Source organism: Pseudoliparis swirei, chromosome 5 (assembly GCF_029220125.1).
Source record: "Pseudoliparis swirei isolate HS2019 ecotype Mariana Trench chromosome 5, NWPU_hadal_v1, whole genome shotgun sequence".
NCBI lineage: Eukaryota > Metazoa > Chordata > Actinopteri > Perciformes > Liparidae > Pseudoliparis > Pseudoliparis swirei.
In genome coordinates, this window is record NC_079392.1 from 5049194 (window position 1) to 5075916 (window position 26723).

Here is a 26723-nt window from a genome sequence, read left to right on the forward strand (position 1 = left end):
ACACACGGGGTGAGTCATACAACATCTGATGAACAGCAAACAAATAAGTATCATGAAGTTATGGAGCCATTAAATGACTTCCTGCCAAGGTCAGATATCCCAGACTGTATCCTCTGGGGGGGGGTAACGAGATCTGAGGTTTGATAAAAACCATCCATGTTTGACTCTGAAGCTCCGCCCCCCCCCCCCCTCCAAAAAAAAGGAAATGGTCTGAAATGTCGATCGCAGAATCGATTTGGCATGTCCTCGTGTTTCACAAAGAGTTCATATTTCAATATTTTAAAAAAATACATTCAAACATTAAGCAGTAATGAACAAATGTTGTAAATACTGCAAGAAAGATTCGAAGAAAACACATTTCAAATGAATAATTCCAACGTGGAGAGTTATAATAAAACAAAAAACAGTGGAGGCTATCAAATATATAAATAAATAGAAAAGTGAACAATGCAGTGTGTGTGTGTGTGTGTGTGTGTGCGTCAGGCATCTCGTGTCTTCGGCCACAGGCCCAAGCCCTTCAGGATGCTTTCTTCCAGCACGAGGTAACTTTTATACTCCTCTTCATCTTCATCCTCCACGGGGGATTTCACCGGCTGGACAGATTTCTGGAGGCGAATGTGAAATCTCAGTGGATACACGATATACTCGATTTCACAATTTCACGATTTTTTTTAACCCTCCTGTTACCTTCAAATTTACTAACATCTGTTACCTTTTTTTAACCACAGCAATTAAAACCTCCAGAAAATTATTAGAATTAATATTGTTTTCCAAGTTTAAGTGTCAGGTACTTTATGTTTGTTTGTTGCCGACCTAAACAGCCCTTTAAATAAATAATAAAGTTGATATTTCTTATATGTTTGACACAGTGAAAAACAGCCTGGGGTCAAATTGACCCCAAAGAACACCGATGGGTACAAGTTGTGTTCAGGACAGTGGAAACATCTCATCGTGTGAATTTTATGTTTTCCCAGTTGTCCCCAATAAATTAGGAAAAGTCATGAAATATGAAGCAAAAAAATTGTCAATATTTTTTTAGAGATGTTAAATATTGATTGGGGTCAAATTGACCCCAAAGGTAACAGGAGGGCTAACGCAGGAGGGCTTGGGCGAGAAAACACAAGACAATCTGGCAGAGGACAAGTGAAGGTGAAGTGAGGGGACATCAGTAGACAGAGACTAACGAGGGAATGGGCAACAGGTGAGATGGGCATGAGGACCAGGTGAAGGGAATGAGGGACTAACGAGGTGGGAGTGATCAGAGGCAGGTGAGAGAACAGGTGAAGGGAGTTGGACTAACGAGATGGGAAGCAGGATCTGGATTCGTACAAGTTGTGTTCAGGACATTGGAAACATGTCATCATGTGAATTTTATGTTTTCCCAGTTGTCCCCAATAAATTAGGAAAAGTCATGAAATATGAAGCAAAAAAAATAATGTTAATCATTTTTAGAGACGTCAAACATTGAATGGGTTCAAAGGACGTTTTCAGGCCTTGAAACAACGACTTTTCACATTTCAGGAATTTTCCATGTTTTCCATGACCGTACGAACCCTGTTATAATATCGCAACATATTTCTCATGCATTTCCTTCCAATAATTTTTTTAAGGACTTTTCCAGGCCTGGAAATAACACTTTTTAAAAAAAGATTCCATGACTTTTCCAGGTTTTCCATGACCGTACGAATCCTGTGGGGTACACACTTTGAACTGGGACAATAAAAAACACGTGTTGGTGTCACTGCACATTCCTCAGTGAGGTTCGAGTGGAGCAGAAGACACGAGGCCCCTTCAGGGCCCGATATTAAAAGTCGGGAGAGCCCACCGCCGGTTGTTTCTTTGCACCACTCACCATCCTCTTGGAGAGTTCCTCCGCTTCCTCCTTCTCCTTCGCCCACAGCTCCTCACACCTCAAAAGATCCTTCAACCTCTGTTCCTCCCCCTCAAAGTATTTCCTCAAATTCGAACCCTGCATTCAAGGAAAAGAGAAAAGAGCACCGTCAGCAGAATAAAGCCCATAATCGCAATTATTGTGACAACGCTGGAGGTTTCTGTCCTAACCACGCGTACCGCAGCGTGGGATAAGTTATCAAAGCGCTAACCTCCATCGACGCCACGTTATTATGTATTTTTGCAAAAACAAATAATAAAGATAACGCATAACCTTCTGTAAAAGTGAGCGCATCGGAGCGCCGTACCTCGTTCTTGGAGGGAACGTAGAGTAACTTGGGGATTTCAAAAACACGGAGTATGCCGAGGTCGTCGGTCACGGCCAGGAAGTGCTGCTTGGCTGTGTGGACACAAAAGATGTGCAGAAGAAAAAATGAGCTTCATGGTTATAAAATAATCTTACAACAAGGAGTTTATCACCAAGGCTGTAAACAATATTAATGAGAGAGACGGAGAGGTGGGGGGGGGGCAGTCCATATCGAAGTACCAGCAGCTGAAGGAGAGTTTCCATGTATGTACAGAGTATTGTAGAATTGTTTATGGACACTATTTCTTTCGTTTAAAAAAAAAAGATATTAATGTTTAAATAGTTTTAAAATTGGTTTTGGTCATTTTCAATGTTTAGTCGCATTTTTGTTTGTTTTGTGAAACTGGATAAAATTAATAAATATAAAGTTTAACAAAATAAATAAATAGTTTTATTCCCTATTTTATTCTGTATTTATTGTACTTTTTTTCGTGTGTAAATATGTATTATCTTGTTTTTTATCATTACATTACTTCAGACTCAAATAGTTGTGCTGTTATTATCAGCCTCACAGCATTTTGAATGTCCCTCATCTTTAATAAAGTTTGATTGATATATCTTGGGAGCTTTTTTTTAAACGTTTATTTAACCAGGTGAGTCACATTGACATTAAAAATCTCTTTTTTTCGAGGGTGACCAAGACAGGCAGCAACACAAGAAACACATAACAAGACGAGTTAAAAGAAACTAAAAGTTAAGAGACAAGTTACATAACAGAGTTAATTTAAGAAACAGACATATTTGAGAACCTCCATTTCTTTAATTTTATATTTAAAACTTGCTTGTATATTTCTATCTTATGGATTTCCTGTATGTGTGAAATACTCGATATAAGGGTGTTGTAATTAATTAATGCAATGTCTCTTTATTTAAATTATTTGAGAACAGTCCGTCATAACCTTCTTTTATTTGCGAATAAATATATTTAATGAAATGTTTATTTTTTAGGTTTTCTGAATCTTTTCTTTTGATTGATAGAATTTTAGATTTTGGACCCTCAATGTCTAAACCAGGTCTCAGGCTTATACTTCGCTTTATTTCTCATTCAGGAAAACCTTTGGCTGAGCTTTCCCGAAAGATAGAATCCAAACACAATAAATTCGGCGATGCGTTGAATCGACTCACGGGAGGCGATCCAGGGTCCGATGGCGGTGATCTTGGCGTTGGTGACGTGCGCGTTGACCTGCGCCGGTTCCCAATTCTTCTCCAGCAGGTTCCACACGTCGACGCTGCCGTCCTCTTTCCCGATGAAGACGACGGCCGGTCGGGACGGGGACCAGCACCCCGCGGTGCACGCCTGCTCCGAGTTCGGGGACAGGATGATGGGGCCGTCCTGGATGTCAGAGGATGAGAGCCATATGGAGTCAATGGATTTAAAATGCAACAATTCTGGTCAGACGTAGGCTACCTGTTTAAAAGTTTGGGGTCACCCTGAGAATTTGGTGTTTCCCATGAAAACTCACACTTTTATTTTTCTAATTAATTGCAAAATGTATATAAAAAATAGTCAAGACATTGACACGGTGAGAAATAATGATTTTTATTTGAAATATTAATGTTGTTCTTGAAACTTGTGGCTCAAAGGAAGGCCAGTTTTATAGCTTCTCTCAGCAGAATAACTATTTTCAGCTGCGCTCACATAAAAAGGGTTCGCAAGGGTTTTCTACCCCTCCGTTAGTCTTCTAAGGCGATAACACAATGTACCACTAGAACACTGGAGATGGGCCTCTACACACCTCTGTAGAGACTTCATTAAACACCAGAGAATAGTCATTTAACACATTAACTATGTAGAGAGAGTATTTATGATTAATTTAATGTTATCTTCAATGAAAAAAACAGTGCTTTACTTTGAAGTGACCCCAAACTTTTGAACGGTCATGTATGTCCAGGGTTCATAAACAAGTTGACCAATGAGTTTCCAGGACTTTAAAACAAATTTCCACGACCAACATTTTTTGGAAATCTCAGTGCGTACATAAAAATATTAATATTTAAACTAACAATGAGAATTCTAAAGCATACAGTATATATATATATATATATATATATATATATATATATATATATATATATCACATAAATTAAAATTCTATGACTTTTCCATGACTTTTTTTTCCATTAACTTTTCCAGGCCTTGAAATAACCATTTTAAATCTCCATGAATTATCCAGGTTTTCCATGTCCATAAGAACTCCTTCATTTTATATAACAAGGATTTCTATTTCTATTGTGTGGTATTGACTCTCTTTAAAGTCTAAGGATAACTTGATTCTATTTTTGGATTCAATCTATTGTCATTACACAGAGTACAGGTACACAGGCAACGAAATGTGTTCTCTGCATTTAACCCATCCTTAGTTATGAAGGAGCAGTGGGCTGCAGTGAAGCGCCCGGGGAGCAACTGGGGGTTCAGTGCCTTGCTCAAGGACACGTCGACTTGCAACTAATCGGGAGAGCGGGGATCGAACCGACGACCTTGGGGTTGCAGGACGACCCTCTTACCCCACTGAGCTACACCTTATCATATAATCCAATGGTAGTACGGAGGATAGGATTTGAAGTGTAATTGAAGCGACGTGTCGTTACCATGACTCCCTCCTTCCAGATGGCAAAGTTCCAGCTTCCTATCGTCAAAATGATGTCATTGAAGAAGGGCGACCGCTGCACCGTGTTCACCTGCCAGTGATGGATGCTGAAACAGTGGAGGGGCTTCGCACCTGAGAGAGAGGGGGGAGGGGGGGAGAAAGAAAGGCTCACGTCTACGGAGGACATTATTTACACAGAACGACTACAAATAAATGATTTAATATTCATTCGTTGGAAAATTATGAGCATAACCAAGATGTTTTTGTCTTTACTTGTGCGCTCACAGAAGGTGAGTTTCCACGTATGCAGAGACTATTGGAGAATATTTTATGGTCACTATGTCTGTCATTTAAAAAAAAGATATATATATATTTATATATATGTATTCATATTTTAAATGGTTTTATGAATTTGTTCTCCTCTTTTTGTCATTTTTTTGTTGTTGCATTTTTAAGTGAAACTAAATAAAATAAATAAATAAAAAGTAAAATAAATAAATAAATAGTTGCACTCCCTATTTTATTCTGTATTTATTCTACAGTTTTTTCGTGTGTAAATATGTATTATCCTGTTTTTTATCATTGCATTACTTCAGACTCAAGTAGTTGTGCTGTAGTTATCAGCCTTGAAGCATTTTCAATGTCCCTCATTTTTAATAAAGAGGATATGCAAATAAAGCGTGATTGATATATCTTGGGGGTCCGTTATGAGGGCGGGTGGTGGCTGGTGATGTTCCAGACTTGTTTGATCTCGCGCCTGCTGAACGTCCCTTTCTGTGTTTACTTTTTATGTATTCATCTGGCTAATGAACATGTATATTTGACAGTAATTTGACGCACCAGGGCAATGCAAGGAATAATAACTCCTCTACGTCAATGGAGTACATTCAGACCAAAGAGAAGGCGATTTGGCGATTTCTAGAACTTTATATACTGTAATTGGGCAGAATATTTTCATTTTTTTAAGGATTAAATCTATTATTGCCAAATGCTTCATTCGTCTCAAGACGACGAGGAAACAATTATTTCTTTTAAGTGGTAAAATTGGTAACTGGTAAAAAAAAAATGGTTAAAAAAAATGGTTTAAAAAAAATGGTAAAAAAAAATGATAAAAACTGGTAAAATCTTTTAAATGGTAAAACCAGAATAAGCCAGGTAAACTTTCCAAGCTGTTTTAAGACATTTTATGGATACATTTATCTTGATTTATGACTGAAAATGAAAGTAATCATGTTTTTATCAAATATAAAGTTTAGTCCCAGCTGTGGAGACATTGATACAGCGGCCAATTAGAAAGCATTCGTAGTTTTATGTATTTTACTTTTGATTTTGTATGTATTTTATTCTATTTGAATGTGTTGTACTATCTGGACCTTGAGTCTGAAATAGAAGTTTGATTGATTGATTGACTGATTGATTGACTCACTGTGCAGCCGTTCAGAGTCATCCTTCACCAGTTTCCAGTCGGTGTAAATAATCTCCCCGACCTGTAAAAACATAAACGTCACGCAAAACATGTTAAAAAGAAGAAAAAAGAAAAATAAATGTGAAAAAAATGCACCCCTTTTCATATTTCGTTTTCTTCCGTTCTGTTCACCTCTGTTCCAATAAAGAGTTTGGTGTTGACTTGTTCCAGAGCACTGTGTGTTTCCTCTGAGGGCACCGTGAGCCGGCTGTAGTCGGGGATGACCTCTGGGCTATCGTCGCTTCCAGTCGCCGCTTCTATCGGCGAAGAGTACGTGGAAAAGTAAAAAAAGGAAGTCAATAATCAAAGGAGAACACAACAACAACAATGGAAGGAGCACGAGCGACTTATCGGGAGAGGAAGACGAAGGGACGGTAACGACGTCTATTTTAAAGCGAGGAAACGAGAAGCGATTGAACGCTGGCGTTGCTCTGTAATCTGAGCGAGACGCCAGAAGGACAAAGGAGAAGGGGGTGGGGGGGGGGGAGACAAAAGGAGGTGGAGGTGGGAGTGGGGGATCGCGGTAAAGAAGGGAGAGAGTAAGAGAGACAGGTGGGAGGAGGGAGGGGTTGAAAAAAGGGGCGGGGCTGCCAGTGATGGAAGAAGCCCAACTGTCTGTCAGGGACAGTGCGGGACCGTCCGCTCACACCCCCTTATCACTCGCAACTTCACTCTGGGAGATTAGATCTCGAAGGTCAGATCAGATTACTCAATCACACGTCTTCTAACACACACACGCACACGCACATGCACACACACACACACACACACACACAGCTTCAGCTCCGCCGTCACAAGGACAGATACAGGAGAACATTCCTGCTGTTGGACGTTTTAATAAAATTAATCCTCAAATTGAACGTCAATAAACCTTGCATTGCAGTCACTTTACACTTTGGATACACTTTCATTTCATTTTGTTCACATTTTAGTTTCTTTTATTATTCAAATTCTTAAATGTAATATGTCCTGCTTTTTTATTTTTTATTTTATTGTATATTTGTAAAACAAAACAAACTTAGCTGTTACTTTACTGTATAAACTTTCATTTGTGTTCAATTTGTTCACATTTAAATTTCCTTTATTATTGAAATTATTAAATGTAACATGCCCTGCTATTTAATTAAATTAAATGTTATTGTATTGTATATTTGTAAAAATAAATTTGCTGTTACTTTACGGGATACGCTTTCATTTATATTTAATTTTTTTACATTTTATTTCCTTTATTATTTCAATTCTTGAATATAATATGCTCTGCTATTTTATTTTATTGTATATTTTTTACTTTACTGTATACACTTTAATTTGTGTAGTTAATTTTTTTACATTTTAATCAACTTTATTATTTAAATTGTTAAACGTAATATGCTCTGCTATTTTATTTCATTCTATTGTATATATATATATATATATATTTATATATACAATATTGAACGTCAATAAATATTGATATATATATATATACATATATAATATATTATAATATATATATATTTATTTTTATTTTATTTCATTCTATTGTATTTATATACATATATATATTTATATGTATATATATACAAATAAAATAAATGTTTTGCTGCTGCTTCAAGAAACCTCCCACCTGGAGATGAAAAAAGTAAAATCTAATTTAATCTAATCTAAATCTAAATCCACTTTTCCCCCAGTTAAGATGTGTGTAAAGATACTGCACGGCAACAGACGTAGACATTGTTTCCCTTTCCCCACAATGCATTGCTGCTCAACTGTTGTTGCTTCATCCCCACGAGGGGGTTGCTCGCAAAAAATAAATCATGTGTTGCCGTCGCAGCGTTCTAAATATAAGTGACTCCAGAGATAACAAAACAAGGCAAAGAGCAAACGGGCTGAATGTACAACGGTGTGTAGACTCAACACAATACGTCAAAGTATTAATCACACGAGAGTATGTAAAAGCTTAATAACAGACCGCCCCGTGACAGCTGCTGCAGATTTATTGCCTCGGTTAGTGAACATATTATATCTATAACCACCGCCGGTGTTTACGGAGGCAGAGACCTTCAGCCAGACAAAGACAGGTCTCTTCTTGACCAGCCAGTGACACACACACACACACACACACACACACACGATGGTCTTGTGGCCCTGAAGGAGCCCGGAGCGGCAGCATATTGCAAAGAGCTGACAGTCAGTGAGGGGGGGGGGGGGGGGAGTATCGCAGGGTTCAAAGAGTAAAATGAAAAATATGTAGCTAACTGCCAAAAACATAGAGCTTCTGCAATGTTGACAGTAACAGTCATTTGTGTTTGTTTTCTTGCTGCTGTAAGTAAGTGTACTTTAAAAAAAAATTCTGTTATTGAGTTTTGCTTTTGTTCTTATTTGTTTTTCTTTGATGGAGTGCGTGTGTGAGGGAGTTATCACAACGCACGTTTGACTTTCCTTTTTCATATTTTTAATAGTTCGGGTTGAATCAGGTTCACCTGGTCCCGCCCCTAGAGATGCTGCTATATTTCCATCTTTCCGTCACACATTATGATATTGGGCTGTATAAAATAAACTGAATTGAATGTGTGTGACTGATTGTAGAAGGGAGAGGCAGTGAACAGACATAAACAAACACACACACACCAGCCTGAAGGGTAACATCCCTCACCTGGGGTCCTGGCTGCACTATTCGCCGTACAGGTGTAATGTTCCAGGCTGAATTTCAGAGGAGCATATTCGCCACTGAGGTCAATCTTTGGCAGCGAAACCTGACACACGACGGAGAAGAAGAGCAACTGTTGACGTCGGAAGATACTGACGGAGACGACGGATTACTTTAAATACGTATAAAAGGACGACGAGGAAGCACCCGCACACTGAAGAACATTAAATGAGCCCCATGTTTTACAAAATAAATCTGTTCATAAATACATATACACAGAGCTTTTAAAAATGACGTTAGGAAATGATGTCACATAGTGGTTTTAAATGTTGTACTTTGGGGAATCTGTGAAACTCAAAGCCTTCATGGAAAAACAATTGCTTTGGTTGTATAAGAAGAAATGTGAATGGCTTTCTTGAAAATACCAAGAAGGGAATAGTGAATATACAAAATGTTCTTCCAAAAATACACATTCAAAATGTACACTTTAAAAAAATATGTACAATATATATATTTTATATTCCAAAAATAATATAAATATAATAGTATAAAAAATAATAATTATATATAATCATATTTTTTCTTCCAAAAATACACATTAAAAATGTACACTTTTTTACAATTTGTACAATATATTTATTTTATATTCCAAAAATAATATAAATATAATAATATAAAAATAATAATTATATATATATATATAATATTTGTTCTTCCAAAAATACACATTCAAAATGTACACTTTTCTACAATATGTACAATATTTTTTCTTTCAAAAATAATATATATATATAATAATAATAATAATAATAATATATAATATTTTTTCTTCCAAAAACACACATTCAAAATGTACAATTTAACAACAATTTACATTTTACATAAATCCGTTTAACTTCATCATCACGCATTAATATGTTACCCTTTATTTAATGTTCTATTTGCTGGTAGGATGATTTTCTGCCAGTAGTAATGTTTGTCTCCTGAACACAATGACTATTTGGTTTGCTGTATATCGTTTACATTTGTAAACACATTATTTGTCATATTTCCCGTGCTGTACCTTGAACAGAGGCTTCCAGGTGCGGTCCAGGTGCTGGAAGGTGTCGGGGACACTGTACGGCGCCTTCTGGTCCACATTCTGCTTCCTGTCCGACGCCGACTGGCTCACTCTGGAGGCTCGCACGTCCCAGAACATCACAGCACTTCAGAGACGAGGGAAACCAATCAACAGTCTTTAAAAAATAACTAAAAACAGTTTAACGCTCTCTGTGCACACACACACACACACACATCATACACACTCCTCTGAAAAGCATATACAGCACGTACAATGCTAAAATCAGGAGTGGACAATTATTCAATAATTTGTATTTGCATTATTTCTTCTTCTTCTTCTTCATTCTTCTTTTCATTTTTTTACTTCTTCTTCTTCTTTTCATTTTTATTTATTCTTCTTCTTTTCATTTCTATTTATTTATTCTTCTTCTAATTTTTATTTATTTCTTCTTTTCACTTTTATTTATTTCTTCTTCTTTTAATTTTTTTCTTCTTCTTCTTCTTTTCATTTTTATTTCAACTTCTTCTTTTCATTTTTATTTATTCTTCTTCTTTTCATTTTTATTTATTTATTCTTCTTCTTTTCATTTTTATTTATTTATTCTTCTTTTCATTTTTATTTATTTCTTCTTTTTCTTCTTTTCATTTTTATTTATTTATTTCTTCTTCTTCTTCTTCATTCTTATTTTCATCTTTTCTTTCTTCTTCTTCTGTCTTCCTTCTTTTTCTTCTTTCCTTCTTCCTTCCTCTTTCTTTCTTCTTCTTTTTTTCTTCTTCTACTGCTTCTTCTTCTTCTTCTTCTTCTTCTTCTTCTTCTTCGAGGGCGGGTTCAATCCCCGCCCTAGTCGTTGTGTCCTTGAGCAAGACACTTAACCCTGAATCGCTCCCCTGTCTACGGTGTATGAATGTAACATGTAAAGTGACTTTGAGTATCTTAAAAAGCGCTGTATAAATTAAATAGATTATTATTATAATCATCAAATGGAGACTTTCCCTGTGCGGCCTACCAGTCCGGGGAGCAGGTGACGATCTGAGTCGAGATGTTGTACTTGTTCTCCACCGGTACGCCCGTCCTGGTCACCTGGTGAGAGAAACAAGTCCGTCAGGCTCAGAAAAGAGACGATCTTGATGAGAAGTATGCCGGTGCACTTTGATGATTGCCTTATTACACGTATCCAGAGCCGTGATACATTACAACTGGCTGTAGGGACAACAGAACTATTATTAGGGTCCGAGCGACAGACGAAGTCTGTCCAAGAGGACCCCATTGAAATTGTTAGGATTCTTATTATTCCGCTTCTTATTTTTGAACATTGGGGGCATATCGGGGGTACATACCCCAAAACTCACCAAATTTGGCAAGCTCGTCAGGCTTGGTGAAAATAGACGGATGACACGGACCTCAAAGTTTGACCGGCGACGCCCCTCACCCAGTATGTTCGATTGACTTGAAATTCGTCATACAAGTCCACTTGGACCAGTTCTACAAAAAAGCCTCTCAGAGCCCTAAGCTCCGCCTTCTTACATTTTCCACCATTTTGAATTTTGTGAAAAACACATAATTGGCAAGTTCTCCTCAACGGTGGATCCGATTCATACCAAACCTACTGGAGATAATGATGATTGAAGCTACATTTATGTATTCTTTTTAATGAGGAATAAGATTTTAGAAACACAAAGCCACACGTTCTACGGACTATTATAATGTAGCAAATCTGCGTGTGACCATAGTTCATTGTTGCCGTGTGCTTTATTGCTACTATTATCTTTCACAGTTATCACTACAATATTTAATGATGGCTTCAGAGACCAAACACCAGAGTGTCAATACATGTTTACATGCTGGGCCACGATTAGGCTTGCAGCTGTTCTGGAGAATAAAATAATAAAAAAAGGAAATATGTGAACAAAAACACTCTTGAGACAAATCCTAATATAAATAAGCAATATTTTGTGTTCCCGTACCACCTATTAGATACATTTACATTCAAGAGGCTTTTAACCAGATCAAATATATGCTGATATTCAAGAACTAGATATATGAATCATTACAGCAATAAGATACTTGACATTTTACATGTTTTTAAGATAAGATAAGATAAGATATTCCTATATTAGTCCCACAGTGGGGAGATTTCAGGATCACAGCAGCGGGTGGACATTAGAGCATTAATACAAATAAAAGATAAAAATAAAACAAAATAACAATACTAAATACTAATACTAAAATAATAAATATACAAAATATATACACAAGGCAGTGACCAAAGTGAATTTCCAGCAGGTTAAAGTGTCCAGGAAAATAAAGGCTCTCCGGCGATCTCCTGCAGTTCGTTGTGCAGCCTGACAGCAGCGGGATTAATGTTTCATTATCAATTCGAGAGCTAGATTTGACGCTCTAATTGCCCCAATGTTGACTTTAGATGTGATAAAAGAGGGTTGAGATAAAGAAAAATCATGAAAGAATGTTGTTTTCCTCCTACAAATCAAGATAGGGCCCGAATTAAATCGCGATTAGAAGAAAGTCCCAGCAGCTACCTGATGCGTCGACGGACTATTTAACGTCATGAGGTGCAGTTGTTGCCCCCCCCCCCCCCCTCAGCCCTCCGTGTACCTCAAATGTCGGCGGCAGCCACTGGACATCGGTAATTGGCGCTTTGTGGCTGCTCTCCAAGGCGGACACGGCACAGAAGCGCACGACGGGAGTCTGATTCTCTTTGTCGTCGTCCAGCTCCTGGCGGAAGGTCGGACACAAAGAGACAGCGTGTACAGCGAGCGTCCAGCGCGCTCCGACGGCTCAATCTGAACACTTCGTACGGCGGTAAACAGACATCCTGAAAAACGGTTTAAAAAAAGTGAGGAAGCTGAACTCTCGCCCCGCTCTCCCACTCCTTTAGACTCCACGTCTGACTGCTGCTACAACACAGAAGCAACGTTTTTTCTTTATAGTTCCTAATGCATTGATTATATGTTGTCTAAATGTTCTTTGTTGTCATCGTTAACTGTTTGCACTTTATTACCTTTTCACTTTTATTACCTTCGCATTGAAAATGCGGAAGGTTATGTTTTGATCGCCGTGTATTTATTTATTTGTATTTGTGTTATTCGCAGAACTCAAAAAGTATTGAACCGAATCGCATGAAATTCGGTGGGATGATTGGTTATTATCCGGGGACCATTTGATTAGATTTTGGGATAAATCGGGTCAAAGGTCAAGGTCATGGAAAGGTCAACATCTTTTTTTTACCATAGCACGATACATTTTTGTCCAATTGACATGCAACTAATGCCAACATGTTAATAATTCAATGCCCAATCTTGTGGTATGCGAAGGTATGCGCTCTACCGAGTGCCCATTCTAGTTAGTATTATTATTACTCGCTTTATGTCGGACAAGAGACGAACATACTTTCGATCTTCTGCACGTTCAACAAATAGAACATTTATAATAAAGATGACTTTGAAATGTTGTATTGTTGCGACACGGACGGTCAAACATTCAATTCAATTCGGTTTATTTTGTATAGCCCATTATCACAAATTACAAATTTGCCTCGACATCCCTGACCTTTGACCTCACATCGGATCAGGAAAAGACTCCCAAAAAATAGAGGAATAAAAACTTTCACAGGGGAAAAAAGGGAAGAACCCTTCAGGAGAGCAACAGAGGAGGATCCCTCTCCAGGATGGACGGATGCAATAGATGTAGACATATTGTGGCTTCAATCTTGAAACATGTTTACAGAATGTGTCAAAAAAAGATTTATTTCATGGCACGTGCGGATTTAAAAAGGGTGTGAACACAACTCAAATCCTCACGGGGTGGATTATGACCCTTATTTGATCTGATAAGCTCAGCAACAGGTGCTGCTGCCGCCTGCACAGCGCCCGACAATCGTAATAAAGCCTTTGGTAGCAGATACACAACTGCCGATTGCAAACGCAAGGGGGGGGGGGGGATCTGATTTGCTTGTGTGTGTGTTATCAAACGACGGCGGAGGATGGAAAGCCGGCGTAACAGCTGGAGTGTGTGTGATCTGGTGCTGTTGACTCTGGGGGAAGAGCAAACAAGGACAAAGGGAAGAGACAAAAGGTAGGGAGGGTGGAAGAGAAGGACACACTGAGGAGAGGGATGGAGACAGCTGTTCCACCGTGGAGGCAATAAACACACACACACACACACACACACACAAAGCAAACGGGGGGGTGCATATATGACTTTAAATACAGCTGGCGAGTGGAAGATGCTCTAATATTTGTTCTGATCTCTCAACAGGTTATGAAGGAGAAGAAGTTTAAGACATAAAGGAGTTTATGTAATTGCAATATTGCGGGAGACATTTGAAGCCGTTTGTTTGTCTTCCTTCCTACCTTTCTTTCTTCCTTCCTTCCTCGCCTACGTTCTTTCCTTCCCTTCCTTTCCTACTTTGCTTGCCTCCTTTCCTTCCTTCCATCCTCCTTCCTTTCATTCCTTCCTTCCTGCCTTCCTTTCCCTCTCTTTATTATTCTACATAACACCATACATATCACATACATACCATGATCACTATGGTGTTAAGCCAGAAGTTAAGCCTTCCTTTCTTCCTTCTTTTCCTCCTTATATCCTTCCTTCCTTCATTCCTTCCTTTCCTTCTCTTTATTATTCTACAAAACGCCGTACATATGCCATGATCAATATGGTGTTAAGCCAGAAGTTAAACCTTCCTTTCCTTCCTTCTTTCCTTTTCTCCTTCCTTCCTTCTTTTCCTTCCTTTCCTTCCTTACCTCCCTTCCTTCCTACCTACCTTCCTTTCCCTCTCTTTATTATTCTACATAATGCCATGATCAATATGGTGTTAAGCCAGAAGTTAAACCTTCCTTCCTTCCTTTCCTTCTTTCCTTCCTTCTTTCCTTCTTTCCTTTTCTCCTTCCTTCCTTCCTCCCTTCCTTCCTTCCTTCCTTTCCCTCTCTTTATTCTTCGACATAACGCCGTACATGTGCCATGATCACGATGGTGTTAGGCCAGAAGAGTATATATATTATTTTTTTCATTCGATATTTTTCGAGGTCTTCTTGGCTTTTTTGTTGTTGGAGTAATTTAATCCCACAACTTTCTTTTCAGATGAACTTGTGTCCAACTAGTTTTGACAGCTGTGGCTGAGCTTGAGAAGGACCGTTCGGCCGCTTCGTTCCCATCCAATGAAAGAGTGAGGATGAGGGGGAGTCCACCCGCCATCATCGTCCCACTCCGTCACGCAGCCGGGCTTTGATGGCAAATGTGACGCGCGGCTTCGATGCGCCGACAAACCCGAACGTGAATAGAACCCAAAGATGACGTCAGCGTGAGCCGAAAGAATGCGAGGTGACCGATACGACGTGTAATCCGTCGCCGACACAGAACAGCGGGCGGCGGTGTGTCAACGCGCTGCGCGTGAGGAGGAAAGGGATACGGGTTCACTTACGAATGGGTCAGCGACGACAGGAATAGTTTTACCGGGCTGCGTTTCCTGTAAGTGCGAGACGTGAGCAGAAATGTCCCACAGCACGACCTGAGAACACAACAAAAACAACAGCAGGAAGGTTCAAGATTCAAGTTTGTATTTGCCATTTTTATTTTATTTTATTATTAAACCAACAGTCCAGACCCATTGGACATCTAGTGCAGGGCTCTCAGTCAACTGTTTAGAAATAACACTATAAAAAGAGAGATACAAATACAAAATATAAAAGAATACACTATACAGAAGGTGGTTATATGTATAGGGTTCATACACATGGATTTTCATGACCTTTCCATGACTTTAAACCAAATTTCCATGACAACATTTTTTTTTAAATCTCTGTGTATACATGAGTATATACCTTAAAATTTAAGGTATATACATTTAAGGCTTAAATGACACAAATGAATGAAAGAAAAAGAATAAATATTGATATAAATCTTTATTCTTTGAATCAAACTGTGTTAATTAACATATGAATATAAAAAATGTCCATGACTTTTCCAAACTTTTGGAAATTTACATTTTTTTCATGGAACTTTTCAGGAAATAACCATTTAAAACCCTGTGTACAAGAACAACAAAGGTGCTAAAATGTACAGTTGTGGATTCCATTTTTAAATTACAGATAGTAATAATATGCCACATATTGCACATGATAAGTGTCGTGAGGTAGTATCGGGTTACTACACGTGTTTCAATAGTTTTTGATTTGCCATCCGCTGACTGTGGCAGAGAATAAAACGTGTTCTAGGAAGACCGAGGTTTTGATTTCAAGAATATTCCCGTGAAAGGGAAAAAGAGTGGCATGGAAAAAGTGGTGAGATACATAAACGTATGTACGAGGCAGATGCAGCAAACCCAGGGATGCAGATGAGAGTCAAAGTCAGTACCTGGCCGTTCGTGCAGCCGCCAACGATAATATTTGGATCGGAGGGGCAAAACTCAAAGGCACAAATGTCAGCGGGGCTCTCCAGCAGCAACTGAAAAACAAGAAAAACCCACATGCGCAGGGGCAGAAATATTATATTTCAAAGTTTGACATTTCCATGTATTGGGCGCCTGCCATCGGGGAGTATATTTATTTATTCTGGTCTCGCAAAAAGTTCAGGTTTTAATCCACGAAACCCAAAGTGCGTATACTGTAGATTCCATTTGATCAGGGGGAGGGAATAAAACAGGGGGAGGGGGGGGAGAGACCCAGGAGAGGAGGGGCAGGATGGTAACACAGAGAGGTCATTTATCTGCATCATGTTTAAATCTCCTGGACTTTAAAATTAAATTGAAAACTGAACCGCAGCAAACTACTCCCCCCACACTAAAAAAATAAATACACTACCGTTCAAAAAATGTTGGTCACTTAGAAATCTCCTTATTTTTCAAAGAAAATTATTTTTCAATGAAGATAACATTAAATCAATCAAAAATAAACTCTCTACATAGTTAGTTTGGTAAATGACTATTCTCTGGTGTTTAATGAAGTCTCTACAGAGGTGTGTAGAGGCCCATCTCCAGTGTTCTAGTGGTACATTGTGTTATCGCCTAAGAAGACCAACGGAGGGGTAGAAAACCCTTGAAAACCCTTTTTATGTGAGCGCAGCTGAAAACAGTTATGCTGGTGAGAGAAGCTATAAAACTGGCCTTCCTTTGAGGCACAAGTTTGAAGAACAACATGAATGTTTCAAATAAAAAAACATTATTTCTAACCTTTTCAATGTCGTGACTATATTTTCTATTCATTTTGTAATTAATTTGATAAATTAAAGCGTGAGTTTTCATGGAAAACACCAAAATTGTCTCGGTGACCCCAAACTTTTCAACGGTAGAGTACGTATTTCAAAAGATGTAACGTCTGGTTTCCTCCACAAAGGACCCTTTGATCAATGAAACCAGAGCATGTGACGCATGCACCGTCGAGGCGAACGCCGTGCAGAACTCATATTACTTTTGAGTGATTTAGCAGCTCAGTTTCATTGATTTAGTGCCTCTGTCAAATCAATAGAGCCTCTCAAATGTTGCAAAAGCAAATTTAAAAAAATGAAGTAGCTCGGGGTAAGCGAATCCCTTAGGCCGACTACGTCTCGACGAGATGGGATGTGCAAATGAGCTCGTACGCTGTCAAAAAGAGACACAAGACATGTGGTACACTCAGTAATACTTCCACACCTGGGGGTTAGATGGGTCGGAGAAGTTATAGAAGAGAATCAGAGAAGCTTTCAAGACGAGCGTGGCGGACTCGTTCAGACGCTCCTCCTTTTTTTCTGTCAGAGCCACGGCTATCACACCTATAAAAAACAACAACAACAATAACAACAACAACCGCATCACACAAAGTAACTAGAACGGGCACTCGGTAGAGCGCATACTTTCACATATCACAAAATTGGGCATTGAATTATGAACATGTTGGCATTAGTTGCATGCCAATTGGATACAAATTGACCGCGCTATGGTAAAAATAAGATTTTGACCTTTTCATGACCTTGACCTTGACCTTTGTCCCAAAATCTAATCAAATGGTCCCCGGATAATAACCAATCATCCCACCAAATTTCATGCGATTCGGTTTAATACTTTTTGACTTATGCGAATAACACGCACGCACGCACACAAATACACGGCGATCAAAACATAACCTTCCGCATTTTCAATGCGAAGGTTACTATAACAGCAACGGGGGGGGAATTGACTTAAAACAGGGTTTAACTGATTGAGGAACTGATTGAGGACTTAACTCCTGATCCCCCTTTTGAATATGAATATGTTCTCAGATGCTCTGAGATGACGTCGCTTTACCGTAGAGGTTCGGGTGCCAATGGACGCTGCTGATTTTCTTGTCCTTGCTGTAGTTCTGGTCGGTGAAGGACTGATACAGCATCAGACCTTCGGTGACCTTCCCAGACCAGTCTTCAGCTGCTGAGCCCAGAGCCGTCCAGTCATCCAGGAACACGTTCATGATCTCTTCCTGCTGAAGGGCTTGCAACATTCTGAAAAAAAATGTAAGAGAGTTCTGACAAATCTGGCAAAAAACCCTGTGCATTACGTGTTGTTTTCCTCCATTAAATCTCTTCTTGGCTGCAGTATGTCACGCTGTCTTCTGCTCCAAACGTCGTCTCGTTGCTTACTGGACACAAAGGAGGGCTAAGGGTAAAGTGTCAGATTTACAACTTAAAATGTTAACTTTAGCTTGAAACCCAAAGTCTGGGCTGTAAAGGCAACTTTAACATCTCAAAATCATTTCTCTCTCTCCACTTTCTCTCTCTCCATCTCTCTCTCTCTCCACTTTCTCCTTCTCTCCCTTTCTATCTCTTTATATATACATATAAATATATAGATATATCTGTATATTATAATGCTCCCACAGTGTCTGTGAAGGCAACTATATCTATATCTCAAAATCATCTCTCTCTCTCTCTATCTCTCTCTCTCCCTCTCTCTCTACCTCTCTCCCTCCCTCTCTCTCCTCTCTCTCTCCCTCTCTCTCTCTCTCTCCCTCCCTCTCTCCCTCTCTCTCTATCTCTCTCTCCCTATCTCTCCCTCTCTCTCCCTCTCTCTCTCCCTCTCTCTCCCTCCTCTCTCTCCCTCCTTCCCTCCCTCTCTCCCTCTCTCTCCCTCTCTCGCTCCCTCCCTCCCTCTCTCCCTCTCTCTCTCTCTCTCTCTCCCTCTCTCTCCCTCCTTCTCTCCCTCTCTCTCTCTCTCTCTACCTCTATCTCTCTCCCTCTCCCTCCCTCTCTCTCCCTCCCTCTCTCTCCCTCCTTCCCTCCCTCCCTCCCTCCCTCTCTCTCCCTCCCTCTCTCTCCCTCTCTCTCTCCCTCTCTCTCTCCCTCCTTCCCTCCCTCTCTCCCTATACATATCTATTATAATGCTCCCAAAAGAGTCCTCAAACTCATCCATTATTACCCACAGTGGTAATAATGGATGAGTTTGAGGACCCTGAGGCCGATACAGTAATGTATGAGTTTGGTTTGGCTCTCAGTCTTCCTGTGGATACATCCCCCCTGAGGCAGCAGACAGGAGACACCTTTAAGACGTCAGGAGTATGTCATCTTACATCGGCATCACGGAGATGCACATATTCTTCACACTCTCAGACTGGAGGATGCTCTCTTTCTCTTCACAACTGAACTCTCTCGGCGTGCACTGGGTGGAGATAGCGTTCGTGGAGTTACTGTTGAAATAATAAAAGAGAGGAAAAATTGTACGCGGCGAATGCACGTTTCTTGAATATGTCGGATAGAGAGTACATGCATCAATTGCTGAAACATACACAAGTTTGAGGTCACTTAGAAACATCCTTATTTTTAAAAGTAAAGCACTGTTTTTTTCAATGAAGATAACATTAGATTCATCATAAATACTCTCTCTACATAGTTAATGTGGTAAATGACTATTCTCTGGTGTTTAATGAAGTCTCTACATAGGTGTATAGAGGCCCATCTCCAGTGTTCTAATGGTACATTGTGTTATCGCCTTTGAAGACTAACGGAGGGGTATAAAACCATTGAGAACCCTTTTTATGTGAGCGCAGCTGAAAACAGTTATGCTGCTGAGAGAAGCTATAAAACTGGCCTTCCTTTGAGCCACAAGTTAGAAGAACAACATTAATAAACTTTTCAACAAGTTTGAAGAACAAAATTAATATTTAAAATAATAATCATTATTTCTAACCTTGTCAATGTCTTGACTATATTTTCTATTTCTTTTTGTAATTCATTTCATAAATTAAAGTGTGAGTTTTCATGGAAAACACAAAATCGTCTGGGTGACCCCAAACTTTTGAACGGTAGCGTACGTATCTCACAAAGTATTTTAATATTCTGTGTTAATATCGTATTTTCTTTAAAATACTGGTTTGCTGGCATTACCACCGTGTTTGAGTACTGCTGCTCTGCAGCGTGGACACAGCCTGTGTCCCGCAGTCCCTCTGCGTCAGTCTGATGCTGGATCGGCTGTCTTCGTAGGGAGCCCACCCGAGGTTGCCGTCCTTAGCATCCGCGGCGTTGCGGTCCGAAAAATTGATCGGTAATCCAAACTGCCTATTCACTTTGAGGATCTTGTAACGCCGCTGATGAGAAAACAGAGACATAATGAAGGAGGTTTAACGTGGGTGATAACGGGGGATGACTCGGATGTCTTATATGATGTTTTTGTTTTTTTACCTTTTCGCTGACATATTCTTCAACTATTTCCTGCTCACTGCCCAGAGATATCCACGGCTTCGGTTCTGGGCTTTTAACGACTTCATCCTCAAACACTTCCGGTGTCTCGGGCTCTGGTGACTGCGGAACCTGTGGGAGCGTTACACGATTATACAGTGTCGAAAGAAGAGGAAACACACACACACACACACACATGTTGTATTGTGAAATATGGAATCTGCCCACAGTCACACAAATTGGACTCTGACACCACCCGTTACTGATAAAAAATATTTAAATACTTCCGATATGAAAGGAGTGAACATTCCTGGCTACGAGATTTAACCAGAATAACATTTAAATAGAAATATTGGTGCCCCACTGCATGCTAAATAACACATGGCACATTAATTCTCATAATTAGTCATATTCATATACCTACAGGGTTCATACACATGTTGACCAATGGGTTTTAAGGACTTTAAACCCAATTTAAATGACCAAACATCTTGTGAAATCTCTGAATGAGAGACAATAGTTTGATTAAAATAATAAATATTGATAGAAACGTATATTCTTTTAATCATACTGCGTAAATGAACATATTTCATGACTTTTCCAAAACCTTTGGAAATTCCGTTTATTTTTTTTCAAGGCCTGGAAATAACCATTTTTTTATTACAGGACTTTTCTAGCTTTTCCATGCCTGTACGAACCCTGTATGTAGTGAGTGTAGAAAACCCTACTATACGCCACGTGGCAAACAGAATATGAGTAAAAACAACAACAGAAAAGACGTGAGCCTCGTTACCAAAAACCCCAAAACAACGTCGACCTACGTTTAAGATCCGCTCCTTAGCTTCTGGAGTCAGAGCCAGGTAGAAGCTCTGGCCGTAGACGAAGTCCCTGTCAAAAACCAGCAAGAGCTCAGCATCCGGGTATTCCTGTGAGATAGAAGAACGTAGAACTCACAACATTCAGCAAATTTGAACGACAGCGTGTCTTTAGAAATAATGACTGCGGTGTATTTTAAATTGATTCTGCCAACTTTTAGAGAGGGATCCTCCTCTGTTGCTCTCCTCAAGGTTCCTTCACTTTTTCCCCCCCTGAAAGTTATATTTTTTATTTTTGTGAGTTTTTCCTGATCCGATGTGAGGTCAAAGGTCAGGGGTGTCGTATGTGTAGAGATTGTAAAGCCCTTGGAGGCTAATTGAATGTGGATTTCAGACTTGAGGACTGGTGTGGTGGACTTTATTATGAACCCCAAAAAAAAGAGTCACATACACGTCACCCGGTAAGACCTTGGCTAAGTGTCCCAAATGAGAAAGCCGACAGGTCACATTAAGTTTCCTTTTTTCCCCATATAATTAATTTTGAGGTTAAACCGATTACTCTGTCTAACTCAGGGGTCTGGTCTATCTCCACGGTGTCTTGGAGGGGTGTGTGTGTGTGTGGGGGGCGGGGGGGGGGGTCCGAGTGATCTCAGCCTCACCAGCACGATCTGCTTCACGGGGCTGAAATCGGACACCGCGGCTCTCATCTTTAAGTCCTGCACGATGTCGTCTTTCCTCAGCAGCTTGTGGGGGCTCTCCTCGGTGACGTCGTCGTCGGCACGGCAACCAAAGAGCTCCTGGGTGGCGGATGTCAGGACCAGGGGGAAGATGTCATCGGGATGACCTTGGGGGAAGCGAGGACACGGTCAATATCCATACGAGATGAGAGGAAAACAGACGAGTGAAGACAGGACATTTTGACGACTGATTATGGGACTCAATAGTGACATCACTTGTTGGTCACTCGGCACGTTTTTATTTATTTTTTTTTTTACTTTAATTTAGTTTTCAACAACATAAACAATAAATATTTTCATACAGTCACTTTCTTTGTTCACTATACAACAGACAGAGAACAGCAAACATTGATGGTGATTGCTCCAAGAAAAAAAAGAAGAGGGGAAATAAGGATGATAATGAATAGATTGCATAAAAAATAAGGAAAAACAAATAATACAATTAATTTAAATAACAATTGTCCACTCCTACGTGTAGTATTGTATGTGCACGTTTTGATGTTTTGAGACTTTTATAAATACATTTATACATGTTTTAAAGTAGATTGGGGCTAAGCAATGTTGATCTAAAATTGTGAAGACCTGCGCTCAACCACATGTCTCCTTGATTGTTTCATTCCTTTTACCTGCCTTCAACCACATATTTCTCCTTGATTGTTTCATTCCCTTCACCTGCGCTCAACCACACCTGTCTCCTTGATTGTTTCATTCCCTTCACCTGCCCTCAACCACAACTGTCTCCTTGATTGTTTCATTCCCTTCACCTGCGCTCAACCACACGTCTCCTTGATTGTTTCATTCCCATCACCTGCGCTCAACCACATGTCTCCTTGATTGTTTCATTCCCATCACCTGCGCTCAACCACATGTCTCCTTGATTGTTTCATTCCCTTCACCTGCCCTCAACCACATCTGTCTCCTTGATTGTTTCATTCCCTTCACCTGCCCTCAGCCACTCTTGTCTCGTTAGTGTCTAATGCCGTACACCTGTGTTCTCCCCTATATATTGTACCAGTCTTTCCCTCGTCTCTCGCTGGATTGTCGTCTTTAATTCTGTCTTCCCTGTTCTCCCTGTGCCTTGTGTTGCTCTCTAGCGTGAGTAGTTTGGGTTCCTCACCCTGCCTGCCTGCCCCTTTTTGGACCGTGTTGTTTTTTGGAACCTTTTCCCTCAGTAAAGAGTGTTTTTTAAGTCCTGTCCTGTTCCTCTGCACATGAGCTCTTGCCCCTCGACCCGTGACAGTGAGATGCAGATCAATACCGCAGCAGCAACTAAAAATCGGGACACAATCTGCACCGTTATGACAAATTCCTTGAATGTAAAAAAAAAAAAAAATGGCAATAAAAGTTTCTGATTCTGATAACAGACATCTCAGCAGGATTTTTGCAACTACACTTAGTCTTCTTAAAACAAGTGGCGCAGACTTCTCCCCGCCTCAGGCCTCATACATACTGTACATACTACAGTGAAACCTGGATTTTTTTTCCCCGACATAATGATAAGTTTCAAAGTCTTTCCACGAGGTTCCTGAGGGGGATGCTTTTTTCTTTTTAAAGTTCAGCTTGAGAAAACCACTTCACAACTGGGCGTGTGCACCTTTTCCCCACAGTGGTTATCGGCCTCACGCCAAATCACTGTCGTGGAAACTAACACCCTTCAGTTCACACGCGGTTAAGTGGCAACCGTGGCACGCTCGTGTTCACGGCAAATATTTGCTTAAGAGACAAAGAGACTGTTACCTTCAATGCTCCCATAAACCCTAAATAATTAAATTAAACCGCATTTGTTGGCAGTGCTGACGAGATATTGGAAATTTGTCTGGCTTCTTTTTAACCATTGCATAATACACGCACAGCTTGAGCATTTATGACATACTTTAAGATACGTGTAATGTGCCTCTGTACATATAGCAGTCTGGTTTTTAATCTCTGGTGAAACTATTTTACTAATTTAAGTCTGAACAATAAGGATTTATCAACTGATGAGATTACATATCGCTTATGTCATTTAACGTCCGTGGGAAATTAACGATAAGACGTGGTTGATAAGGTTAAGTTAAGGGTCCGGTTTATGGTTAGACTAAAACTATTTATGATGTGTTCAATAAGGAGATCTAACAGACTTCTATTTATATTGCATGCTGTATAAGATGGAAATGGTTGACATGAATTAATGAATAAATAAAACAGAAACGATCTCAACGCCGTCGACTTTAACTCCCACGAGAGCCGGCAGTGATGTAATCTGTAGTAAAGAGATAGATTTCGGGGATGCATTTAACCAGAAGCATGTCTCCAGGGCCGGTATGCTGCCGGTAAAGTCGACCAGTGCAGCCGATAGAGAGCGTGTCCAAAGGCTGTTTGGTTGCAGCCATGTTTGTTACATCTCTACTTCAAAGTCAGACTCAGGTGACATACATTATCCGAGAAGAATCGGAATAAATGGTATATATATATATAGCGTTCATTAAAAGAAGATAAATGAAGATAATCAAATACAAATTGATCAATTTTAAATGTCTAAACTGAATTTGTGGGCTTTAGTATTTCTGTATTCAAAGGCCGTGTGAGATTTACGGGATTTTTAGTTAGTACCGGTATATAATCTAGGATAATTAAAATGACCTTCAGGATCTGCAAACTCACACTAACCCATTGTTTTAAATTTGAGATATAAACTATATGCTCAGTTTTTAATGAAATTGTTCACCTTTTTTTTTCAAGTGGATAATTTGAATGCAAGTAATGAAAGGTATTTTTTTTTTTTTTTTACATTTCAGGAGTGGTGGGTAAATACACAAGTGACATTTTTTAAAATAAATTTCCCTCACCAGGATCTTCCGCTGGCGCAGGTGTCGGAATCTTTTTGCCTAAAATGGGAATAAGTAACAGTCAGTTCACCGTGTGTCTTCATTTCATCGTTCTGAGACAAGCATGCATATACACTACCGTTCAGAAGTTTGGGGTCACTGAGAAATGTCTTTATTTTTAAAGCACTGTTTTTTCAATAAAGATAACATTAATCAAAAATCCACACTATACATTGTTAATGTGGTAAATGACTATTCTAGGTGGAAACGTCTGGTTTCTAATGAAATACCTCCAGAGGTGTATAGAGGCCCATTTCCATCAACGATCACTCCAGTGTTCTAATGGTACATTGTGTTTGCTAATCGCCTTAGAAGACTAATGTCTGATTAGAAAACCCTTGTGCAATTATGTTAGCACAGCTGAAAACAGTTATGCTGGTTATATAAGCTATACAACTGGCCTTCCTTTGAGCTTGAAGTTTGAAGAACAAAATTAATACTTCAAATATTAATCATTATTTCTAACCTTGTCAATGTCTTGACTATATTTTATATTCAATTTTCAATTCATTTGATAAATAAAAGTGAGTTTTCATGGAAGACACAAAATTGTCTGGATGACCCCAAACTTTTGAACGGTAGTGTACCTTCAAACACATTAATAGCGTTTTAATATTCAGACACTCGCCTTTAGCTTTCCCCTTCTTGCCTGCACGGCTTGCTGCACTTTTTGGTTTCTTGGGTGGCATCCTTGCTCTTAGAATAGCTTCTCTACGGAGAGGGAGAAAGTTTCATACAACACAGATGTTACTGTTCTCCTCAAAAACACCAAACTCTTTAGTTGTTATCGATACATATTGCTATTTGATTGCCCAACTGTGAGAGTGAACGTTTCAATTCACACACAGGCTACACACGCACAATCATTATTGTTATTTATAAAACAATTCTTGAGAGTTATAGATGTGATTAAAAACGTATTTATATGGAAGATGTATGTGGTAGTATATATAAATATATTTTGTTTTCTATTTTGTTTGTTGTTTTTTTCTTTATTTTATATTAATTTTCTGATTTATTTTTATTTCAATTTAGGATAGGAATTTATAAGTATTTTTTGCTTCAACCTATAGCTTTTCAGTCTTTCTCTTTTGTATATTATATAGAATAATATTGTATTCTATTTGATTTGATTGACTGAATAAAATACACAATCAAACAAACAAATTATCAAAGCCTGTAGCGACATCTGCTGGAGGAAAAGAGAATTGTTATTGTTACTGAGTGACAAGAAGGATCCTAGAATATGAGGAGCCTCTCTAAAATGTACTTTATCTGCCATAATAAAAATGATGCCATACTGTACATGTTATTGTGTACATCTGTTTACACTAGCTTAGGTCATAACTGATAATATGAGTGGGGAATATGGCACGTCATCAGGTTTCAAATAAAAGAAGCAATGTTTCAACAAAGTTCAGCAGTACATACATAATTAAAGCAGTATAATATAATATATTATATATTAGTTGACACGATGACACTAAAAAGAAAATGTCAACACTTTTTTGAACGTTGCTACACAAATTAACTTTCCTCGCCTAAAGTATACACATTTTAATTATGGAATGGCCCCAGTCACTGTTATGATAAATAACTTTACTTATATTTACTGATGTATTGACGTGTGAGCAGCAATGTTATGTTCAATTAGCTGGAGCTAGTATTAT

General features: G+C 39.1%; 1 protein-coding gene across 1 annotated transcript; it reads right to left on the reverse strand.

Moving 5' to 3' along the window:
• dnai3 (dynein axonemal intermediate chain 3) lies at positions 1-25742 on the reverse strand. Its single transcript, XM_056414675.1, has 22 exons — positions 25682-25742; positions 25015-25041; positions 22109-22293; positions 21456-21560; positions 20638-20757; positions 20344-20543; positions 19530-19646; positions 18275-18465; positions 17645-17763; positions 16372-16461; positions 15440-15526; positions 12613-12732; positions 11006-11079; positions 10003-10144; positions 8964-9045; positions 6443-6567; positions 6272-6332; positions 4847-4977; positions 3383-3590; positions 2199-2290; positions 1853-1969; positions 1-605 (listed from the first exon to the last, which is right to left on the reverse strand). Exons 1-22 carry the CDS (start codon positions 25740-25742, stop codon positions 480-482), a joined length of 2580 nt encoding a protein of 859 aa, XP_056270650.1. The 3' UTR covers positions 1-479.
• Positions 25743-26723: the final 981 nt, after the last annotated feature.